This window comes from Plectropomus leopardus, chromosome 11, assembly GCF_026936395.1.
Source record: "Plectropomus leopardus strain MGB_pleo_1.0 chromosome 11, ASM2693639v1, whole genome shotgun sequence".
Lineage (NCBI taxonomy): Eukaryota > Metazoa > Chordata > Actinopteri > Perciformes > Serranidae > Plectropomus > Plectropomus leopardus.
This window is the reverse complement of record NC_142186.1, coordinates 1099283-1110301: the sequence shown is the minus strand read 5'-3', so window position 1 is coordinate 1110301 and position 11019 is coordinate 1099283. Positions and strand designations below refer to the sequence as shown.

At 41.2% G+C, this 11019-nt stretch overlaps 1 protein-coding gene across 1 annotated transcript in view; it reads left to right on the top strand.

Moving 5' to 3' along the window:
- Positions 1–510: 510 nt before the first annotated feature.
- slc6a20 (solute carrier family 6 member 20) overlaps positions 511–11019 on the top strand; it is a 28542-nt gene continuing 18033 nt past the window's right edge. Inside the window, exons 1-5 of the mRNA XM_042489881.2 lie at positions 511–740; positions 5601–5741; positions 6965–7056; positions 7202–7429; positions 9589–9699. Coding sequence (XP_042345815.2) covers positions 617–740; positions 5601–5741; positions 6965–7056; positions 7202–7429; positions 9589–9699 — 696 coding nt within the window. The 5' untranslated portion in view covers positions 511–616. The remainder of the gene's footprint in view (positions 741–5600; positions 5742–6964; positions 7057–7201; positions 7430–9588; positions 9700–11019) is intronic.

The following is an 11019-nucleotide window of genomic DNA, read 5'->3' as shown; positions in this document are numbered from 1 at the left end:
CGGGTAATTTCTTTCTTTCTTTCAAGTAATTTTCTCGCAGCTTTTCATTCATTCTTGTTAGCTGCTTGTTGACTTCTTTCCATGTTATTGGAAGAAATCAAGCCAATTTGCCAAAGGTTAATTATCAATTGGAAAATGTAAATCTATTATTCATTTTATTATTTTACTTTGAGTTGCATGAAACATAGAAATATAACTTTGATCAATCAATCCTTATAATGATCAATTACTTGACTTCATTTAACACTATAACTGTTTATAATTATTCCAGTGGCATGCTTCAAGCTCCACACCATGATGGTTACATGACCATGAAATTATAATGAGTTCATGAAAATAGTGGTTTTCTGTCAGCTCAGGTCCAGGTATGGAGGGCAGACACAGCACAGCTGGGTTAATGTGTACAATTAAACATTCACCGAGGTCTCAAGTCAAAGGCTCATGGGAGGAGTGGTTATGTAATAAGAGAAAATAAGTGTGTGACCACATCATAATCACAGCAAGCTTATAAAAAGCAGCCAGGGTGCACCACCGCACGCACTGATCCACTTGTTATTGTTCCGCTGACTGGCTGAGGCTTGGAGCACTAAGCTGGGGACCTTCTCAGGACGCAGACATGGAGAAAGAAGCAAGACCCAACTGGGACAACCCCATACAGTTTGTTCTGGCATGCGTCTCATATGCGGTCGGACTTGGAAATGTTTGGCGTTTTCCATACCTCTGTCAAATGCACGGTGGAGGTAAGTGACTGACTCCTGCCTGGAGACCAGTTATGTAATAATATTTCATTTCTTAACAAGGGCTGTGCTTCTCAGTAGCCTGGTCAACTGTTATATACAGATACCAGGTTCACTTTCAGCTAGACAGATTGTCATGAGAAACACAGCTTGAGCTGAATAACCAGCTTTTTTCATTCCACTAAGACACAGCACTCATCCAGTTTGATCTCATTATAGCATATACACTATTATGTGTTTTGTCAGTGTCAGTAATTTACAGTACTGTATTATCCTTGTCTGAACCATGGACTTTGCACCACAAGGTACTTCTGTCTTTACATATTGCACAAAATTTTAAATAAATAGTTATAAGTGGTACAGGGGAACATATTATTCACCACTTTATTGACTTGTTGCCAGTAATCTGAGTTATGCAGAGGGGCTGTTTCTGGCCTAAATATCCAAAAGACTGAATGAGTTATAAACAGTTAGTTGACCCAAAGTTGAGACCAGCAGTGAACTTATTGCAGGTCATAAAGGAGGGTAGAACCGGAATTAGTTGACATACAGCATGCAGTGTTATCTACAGACTTTACACTCTAATTGCTGCTGTAGCACCACAGTCAAGTGATAAGAAACAATAATAAAATAACATGAGTGAGTAAAAGTACAGATTTCTCACCAGAAAAGGACTTCTGTAAAAGTTAAAATAACCTCTTTGACTATTACTTGAGTAAAAGTGTCTGATATTTACTCTACATTTACTTTTCCTAAGTAAAATGTTGAAAGTAAAAGTACAAGTTAATTCTGTTAATAAAAAAACACTCAGAATTTTGAGAATTATTATTTATTTCTTCATAACATAGACCACCTTAAAATGGAGTGTAGAAAAACAACTTTAATTCAGTCTATATAAAACCCTGTATTACAGTACAATATAACACTGTGGTACTGTGAGTAGTACAGTAAAGCCATATAAGCCACTTTTGTCACTTACAACAAGTGTGTTTTTCCGAGCCTATTGCAAATAGTGCAGAATCCTCAAATCAAATGAGTGCTAAGGATATCTGAGCGTCTGAGCGATGGATTGTGAGCAGCACAAGGAGCAAAGTGAAGGAATAGCACTCAATTAATTATTCATAGGTGCTTGTTATATACGAGTCTTAAATCAAGACTGTTTTTTTCCAAGTGCACCTCTGCCTTTAATTTTTTATTTTCTTTATTAAAATACAAAAAAGTTAAACAAAAATACAGGATGCAGATCCATTTATTTGGTTAAAGGTTTGGACGTTTTATCTTCAAGGAGGTCCTTGTGTCCTTAAGTGTGTTGCTGCCATGCTAGAAAAAGAAAAACATTGTTTCTTGTTAAAATAACTTGTATCAACTTATCATCAACAAAAGAAGGATAAGGTGACTGAGGGGAATTCTTAAAAATTGTAATGGACATTTTTTTCCCACAAAATAAAAACCATAGATTTAACAATTTCCTCAGAAGGCTAAATAACAATAACATAATACTACTGAGGGGGCTACTAATTGTCAAAAAAAAAAACCCCAAAAAAACAGTACACAGAAATATTGAACTGAACTGTTTGGAAAAACAGTAAGGAACTGTACTTTATTTATCAGAGTAGGGGTATGGCTGGGGCAAAATGCCGCCCCTCCCTTCACCATAAATTACCACATTTCTCAGTTTCAGACTGTGATAAAGAAACCTTTTAAACCCAGTTCTGAGTACAAGGCCAACACAAAATGTAGATTTTTTGGTGAGACATTTTGACTTAGCTAACAGAGTCTGGCTGCAGTTTGCTTAACATCTTTACATCAGCAGCGCATGTGACTTCTGTGCATTTCTGGCCCATGCTGTCAGATGGACTGCTCCATTTCACAATAAGTGAAGGGGGTGGGGTAACAGATGAAGAAGTTGAAATGTGCTTAATTGAAAAAAATCCTAAACAATATTGCCAGTGATATAAGTCAGTAAATAAATTGCTTCACTTGGGCCCACTTAAAGGTTATACATATAACCCCCCACCCCCACCCCTTGGCCTTGGGGGGCCCAGGGTCATCTGTATCCTTTAACCCCCACTGTTGGCAGGCCTGCTCATTAGGTTCTTAAGTGTCCTGAGGAGACAGAATGTGTGCAGATGACAGAGTTGGTGTGTTTTTATTGGACCACTGCACAATGAGCACACATCTGCTGTAATTACTGATGAATTAGCCTAATGTGTAACTTCTGAGCAGGAACCAGCAAGACATGCGGCTGTCTGCTCTCAAGGTTGGATGAGGATGTTTAAATACATTACTTTGGTTCAGCAACACCACAAAATGTACTTACAGTATTTTGGGTGCAGAAATTGCAAAAAAGCAATAATAAATCCAGTTTGCATTTCCTGAAGAAAGTCTGTGTGGAAGCTGGAGGCTGCTTGCTGCTGCTGTGTTCAACTGTGGCTGCTGCCAGCTGCAAACTGCGGCTACAAAGGCAAAATCTTTTAGCGCCACCTACAGGTGACGTACCAAATGCTACAGACCTGATTAGCATTTCTATCTGTACAGCTCTGCTGGAATCTAGTAATAATGTCATGAATAACATTATGAATACCAAATTACATTCATGTATATTTTTGCAGAAAAACTGTTGGAGGTCAATGTGTGCTCTGTTGCTTACTAAAGCCAATAATATGGTTGTATGCAATTAATATATGTCTGTGTATCAGATCTCAAGAATTTTGGTCCAGACCAAAATGTGTATGTGGCAGAGTACCTTAGCTGCATCCCATAAAATCGCAACTTCCAGGGTTTGATTCCAGCCTGCAGATTTTTGTTGCATTTCAACTCTCTTTCTCTATCTCTCTGCCTCCCTGTCAAGCTCTCTCTCTCTCTCTCTCTCTCTCTCTCTCTCTCTGTAGTATGGATGCCACTGGACTCTTTGAGTGGGAAAATACTAAGTCAAAGAGCTAAATAAGAGGAAACTTAAAGACAGAGTAGACACACCATTGAGAGGTAATTTAAAGGTCTAGCATGATGAAAACCCTGTATGGTGCATGCTATACAAACCACCATTAACCAAAAAGACTGGTGATTTATTAAATTCAATCAATTCAGTTTTATTTATAAAGCACATTATCACAATTTACAATTTGGCTCAGAGGGCTTTACAGCATACCACATCCCTCTGTCCTCAGACCCTCACATTGACTAATGGAAAAACTCCCCCAAAATAACCTTTAACGGGGGAAAAATGGCAGAAACCTCAGAAAGCGCAACTGATTAGGATCCCTGATTTATAATGGTGTGTTTTACATGGGACGGTGAGTGCTTTTGTGTCTGTGTTCAATGCTTTGGTTTCAGGTGGCTGCCCATTTTGCTCAGTTAGACTATTTTTCATTGCTTTATACAATATTCTCGATTAATATCCTCATTTGGAACACTTAGTGCTTTATTGTTGTCCTTCAGAGAGAAGTTAACTGAACAGATGTTTATATTTGTTTTTTCTTATGGTATAAAAAAAAGGAAAAAAGGTCAACTGCTGAACTTCCGTTTTGGTCAAGACAAATTTGTAATTAACCTAAGTAGAGACGACAGAGGGCAGAGGTGATGCCAATTTCGTTACTTTTTGATTAATGGTGGATAGTGGTTTTTGACCAATCTTGCGTAATTTAACAGAGATGAAAAGAACTGTGTATCTCAGGCTAACAGTGTTGTGTACAAATTGTAGTATTAATAGAGTCCAAAACCAAAGACATTACTGTTTTTCACATCATGCAAATTAGCAAAAAATGCATCATGATGGACTTCTATGACCCAAGAGGCTGTCTGGAAGAGCACATTGAGCTGTGTGTGCCAAATCTCAAGTCAGTTATTCAGGGGGTGAGGGGCATGGCCTTACCAAAATTGCAGTTTTGGGGCGGTCATTCTAGCTCCAGCATTAGGCTGATAGGGGTCATATGTCTTGGGAAGCATTTTTACTTAATTTTCAATTATTGAACCAGCTTACATGTTTTTAGCTCATTCCAGTTCAGAGCAATCTGAGCCATGACAGATGCCACCACCTCAAACTCAGTGGGGTTCCATCACTGTGGGGCTCTAACCCTCATGATTGGGGTCCGTGCAGATTTTTGAGCATTTGGATACTCCAGTTCTCATGTAATGAGAAACAAAACTCTTAATTTTCTCGCAAATAATTTATCATGGTTCTGCTGTTTTTGTTTTGTTCAGATCTGGAATAAATCCCATGTCTATCATTGTCTGTCACATAAATGGTGCTAATAAACCAGACATGTCAAAATGCAAAGATCCAGATCACCTACAGCATGACAAAAGTGGAATTTCAACTCTAATCTTTGCATTATAAGACCTGGGGCGTCTGGTGGCTCAGTGGATACAGCAGCGCCCCATATACAGAAGTTGTATCCTCGCTGCAGCGACCGCTGGATTTGACTCCAGCCTCGGCCATTTGCTGCATGTCAACCCCCCCCCCCTTCACACTCACACTAAAATTTAAAACTGGTTGTAACGGTGTTCTCGATTTAAGCTTTATTTATATGCTGTTGCTATAGCACAGATATATATTGAAACTCAGGAACTTTACTGGCACCAGTATTTCAACATTTTGACAACATTTTTAACAATTACAGATGATTCAAGTGCCAGTCATGACACAACCCATTAAACGTACCAAAAATTCACTATGCTGCCTAATAAGCATAAAAACAACCTCAGCGTCACCACCCCATCCATCTTCATGCACATCGGTTTTCTTGGAGCCAGAACAGGAATCACCACACAATAACGTACAATAAATTGAGTAGTTATAAGCTACCATTATGACTGCTATTGATGGAATATTATGTTTTATGTTGTTTATATTTCTTCCTTTAGGGGGGTTTTTGATTCCATATTTCGTCATGCTGATTCTGGAGGGTGTTCCCTTATTCTACTTGGAGCTTGCCATTGGTCAGAAGATGAGTAAAGGCAGCATCGGGGCATGGACGGCCATCAGCCCTTATTTGGGAGGAGTAGGTGAGAGCTGACTAAACTAACTGATGCAGCTGTGCATCATTGCAACTTTGGGACTCTGAATCCAGATAGGGCAATGATGACAGAGCCTCCTCACCTCTCTGGGGGCAAACAAAACCCCAGCATATTGGATTTTATGAAGCTTAGAATTGCAGCAAACATGGTAGAAAAGTGGGACACAAAGTGTTACCACTTCATACTGATCTGTCAGTGAACTGCCAATGCTTCTGGTAATTTGTATGGTTACAATTTCTGCCTGAAACCCAGTTTTGTCTTTTCGGTTAACTAAGCTGGCTTGATTTTATTGTACCATTGCAAATGGTCACTAGGCGAGCTTTCGTTAACCCTCACCCTTAACCCTTGTGCAAAGTGAAATTGCAAATATAAAATATGTCTAATGGAAACATGTCGATTTAGAAAAATCATCCCATTTATTGCAAAAAAGTTTTTACCCTTGTATGAGGTGGTATTTCAGGTGATTAGAAAAATCCATATTTTGCAAAACTGCAATGGAAAGACTTGAGCTTTTCTAGGTTACATGATGGTATGGCTATGTACTTGTCAGTAGGGACTGGCTTGACGGGCATGATGCTGCAGGTGCTAGAAGAAGTGTTACTACATCAAATAACTCTTCAATAGTTTAGCGGATCATCCAGAAGTTTTGAATCCACAATTCCTCTTTGAAATCATGAACTATCACCTCTCAGAAATCCCTCATACATGGCCGCAAGGGGCTTGCCTTTCCATTGTCGCTCCATAACATGCTGATGTGGCCTTGGATAGGATATAATGATGGCTAGTGCGGTGGCTGCAATAGAAATAAAGGTGCTAATGTTTTGAACATCCATCAACAAGCTTCTCAGATTGTTATCACCAGAGGAGAAGTCACAGAACATCAGTCAGTGAAAACGCAGTCATCTCACAATTGTGTTACATTGACATTTAGAAAATATTGCTTATGTTTTGCGCAAATCTGTAAAGGAAACCTGCCTTTACAACATCTATTGCACGTCTGTCCATCCTGTAAGAGGGACAAACTATGGAAACTTCTGACTTTCTTGGGCTGTGCTCAGGACTTTGTTTCTTCACCACTGACCTCTGACTCCATTATAGACTCAAATGGATAACTTCAACTGCTAGAAATAGGAGTTAATATAACTTGTTGTCAATTAATTAAAATGGGAAACAAAAAATCCTTTGTAATAATTGTTTTTCTCTCATTTTAGGCCTCGCTAGTGTTGTGACATCCCTGTATCTGTGTCTCTATTACAACATCATCAATGCATGGAGTTTCTGGTACCTCTTTCATTCATTTCAAGTGAGCTGCTAATTAACCAACTACTGTCATTTTTCAGTAGTTGATACTATGTATATATGTACATATATATTTATATGAAGTATTAGATCTGATTTCCACAGTATGATAACATGCCTATACTGTTGTGTGCTCACTCCTATGCCAGTCAGTCCTGCCATGGGCAGACTGCCCCATCAATGCCAACCGGACAGGACCTATAGAGGAGTGTGAAACGGCCACGGCCACGCAGTACTTCTTCTACAGGGAAACACTAGACATCTCTGCGTCTATTGAAGAGAACGGAGGCGTTCATACAGGCCAGGCACTGTGCCTCTTGCTTGCCTGGATGATCACCTACCTGTTCATTGTCCGAGGAGTCAAATCAACTGGAAAGGTAAGAGAACTTTATGTTCCTACATACTATACACACTGATGGGTATTCCTTATTGTACATGCTCAGGTCTAGTCTGCTAATGCAAACCGACAACTGTTAAAAAAACTCTTCAAAAAATCAAGGACTGTCCATCCATCCATCCATTTTCTTGCGCTTATCCTGGACCGGGTTGCAGGGGCAACATGCGGAGCAGAACATTCCAGACGTCCCTCTACCCAGCAATGCTTTCCAGCTCATCCTGGGGGACCCCAAGGCATTCCCAGACGAGATATGTAATCCCTCCAGCATGTTCTGGGTCCGGGGCCTCCTACCAGTAGGACATGCCCGGAACACCTCCAACGGGAGGCGCCCAGGAGGCATCCTGATCAGATGCCCAAACCACCTCAACTGGCCCCTTTCTACACAAGCTCTACGCGGCTCCACTCCTCCCGGATGTCTGAGCTCCTCACCCTATCTCTAAGGCTGAGCCCAGCCACCCTGCAGAGGAAACTCATTTTGGCCGCTTGTATCCGTGATCTCATTCTTTCGGTCACTACCAGGAGCTTATGACCATAGGTGAGGGATCAAACATAGATGGACTGGTAAATCGAGAGCTTTACCTTCCGGCTCAACTCCTTCTTCACCACAACAGTCCGGTGGAGCACCCGCATTACTGCAGATGCTGCACCAAACTGCCTGTTCATCTCACACTCCTTTGTACCCTCACTCATGAACAAGACCTCGAGATGCTTGAACACCTTTGCTTGAAGCAACAACTTTCCCCCCACCCAGAAGGGACAATCCACCGTTTCCCAGAGAACCATGGCCTCAGATTTGAAGGTGCTGACTTTTATCCTGACCGCTTCACACTCGGCCGCAAACCGCCCCAGTGCATGCTGAGGGTCATGGTATGATGAAGCCAACAGAACCACATCATCTGCGAAAAGCAGACATCCAATTCTGAGGTCCCCAAACCAACCCCCTTTCTCCTCCCCGGCTGCGCCTTTAGATCCTGTCCATTAAAAATCACGAACAGGATCAGAGACAAGGGGCAACCCTGGCGGAGGTCAACACTAACTGGGAACGTGTTTGACTTCACTCCAAGTATGCGGACACAGCTCTCACTTTGATGATACAGGAGCCGGATGGCATGCAGCAGTGAGGATGACGGTACCCCATACTCCCGCAGTACCCCCCACAGGACTCCCTGAGGGACATGGTCATAAGCCTTCTCCAAATCCACAAAACACGTGTAGATTGGATAGACAAACCCCCATGCCCCCTTCAGCAGCCTTGCAAGGGTAAGGAGCTGATCCGTTGTTCCACGACCAGGACGGAATCCACATAGTTCCTCCTGAATCCGAGGTTCGACAATCAGTCGGAGCCTCCTTTCTAGCACCCTGGAGTAAACTTTACCAGGAAGGCTGAGCAGTGTGATACCCCAATAATTGGAGCACACTCTCCGGTCCCCTTTTTTAAAAATGGGAACCACCGTTGACAGCTCCGCTCCAAGACATATGGCCGCAGATCCACGTCCCCAGAGCTAGCCTACGAAGCCAGGGGTCAGCACGTCTGGGGCCCCACCCCTGCCTGCTGCCCAGCACACAATGCACCCGGCCCTAATTTCCAATCCCACAGGTGGTGGGCCCACAGGGTGGTTCCAGGGCGGTGGTGGGGTGGGGGGGTGACCCTTTACTGGGCAAGGTGAACTCTGCTTGATTTGGCCCTATCATCAGGGTCTTCAAAAAATCAAGGACTGGGAATACATTATATCCAATGTAAAAAAGAAATACATCAAAACAAATTAATAATACATTCCAGTACATTAACTAAATTCTACATTAGGGAAGTAATAACTGTCATAGCATTTAGTTTATAGAAGTGACATTTATGGAATGGAACTTAAGGCATATTCATGTTACCAGTATCAACTGTCTAAAATACTGCACATTAACATTAGTTAATAGAATAAAACAACTATGAGTACACCCAACAGACTAACTACAAAATATGTGCATTTTAAAAAATGGTGTAGGAACAAGTGTTTTCTTTTGACCAGATGAGAAGAATGAATGATTGTTGGGACTGATGAACTGTCCAACATATAGCACCCCCCACACACAGATTTACTCACATATTTGAACGTTTCCCCACACTTTGCTGTTTGGCTCCATCTCTAGGTGGTGTACTTCACAGCCACTTTTCCATATGTAGTCCTCCTCATCTACCTGATCCGCGGTGTGACACTTCATGGTGCCATCAATGGTGTCAAATACATGTTCACACCAAAGGTAAGATTGTGTTTGAAAAAATAAAGGTCTCTTTTGATAGTAAAGTGTGCCAGTCTCTGGCTGAGAGGTTAACTAACAAATGACTGTATTAATGATAGAATTACAAGACATTTGTGCCTTATTTGGTTTAATACCATGGACAAGTAAATATCAGTACTGGCCAGACATTGTTTTTAGGTGACAGGTTGCTTTTAGATGTTGTCCAGGGCCCTATGTATTCTGTTTAGATTTTTTTCAAGGTTCCGTTTGAGCACATTTAGTCATCCGAAAGAGTGTCTTATCATATAGTGGATAAAATGAATTTGAACAATTCAGAAAGAAAATATTCACATTTTAATGAGTATCAATGGATTTGATCACTTATGTTCCAATTAATTAATTAATTTACAGGTCAGAATACAGCGGCACTTTGCAAGGGCTGGTTTGACCATGGAGATAAAGTAATGGCAATGTCACTGCCATCACTCATGTCTCTTTGGTCACACCAGACAACATTAAAATTTAAAACAGACACAGAGCAGAATGAAGCATCAGAGAGAAGACCACTACAGAGTTAGATCAGTCTCTGTAGCACTGCCGCCAGCCCTGACTGATGTGCTCTCTCTAGATGTGGTTGGGGCAGAAGACAGCTCTCGGGCCAATAACTGGACAAAAGTCCGGGCTGCTACCTCAGCTTGAGGCGACAGTCAAACAGTCATTATATTTACTATAACTTCAACTTAATTGCAAGATGTTAACGTAACCTTATTAGCATGTGGAAACGCTAGCATAGCCCGTTGGCATAGTGCGTTAGCATACAATGCTAGCTGACGCTATTATAGCTCGTTAGCTCATGACGCTAGATACACAGTTAAACCGCGTAACTATATGCACATTTCATACAATTCTCTAACTATCTGAGCAAACCTCACAACTTAGGAAAATGAAGTAAACCTGTATAATGTTTCACATATGCTAAGCGCATCATCACCACCGGATGCCATGTTCACATTGAACGGCAACCTGTCTGTCGAAGCAAAATTTACATAGTGGCCAAAAGTGGAACTACAGCGTCACGTGATGCACACTGGCCCAGAAAGACTTTTCCCCGTTTGTTAACATTGGGAAAGAGACCTCCTTAAATCACTGGATAATTTTTTTTGGGACATGTTGACTTTTCAGAAAGCATTTTTTTATAGCCATTATTAAAAACATTAAGTCCTAAAGACCTAAAATGCGCTATTTTCCGAATCAAGATTTGGAATTCGGTCTTTCTTACACAGGACAGGCTTCGTACTGGCAGTAGTAATGGATATTTTTGCTGTAATTCATCAGTTTTTA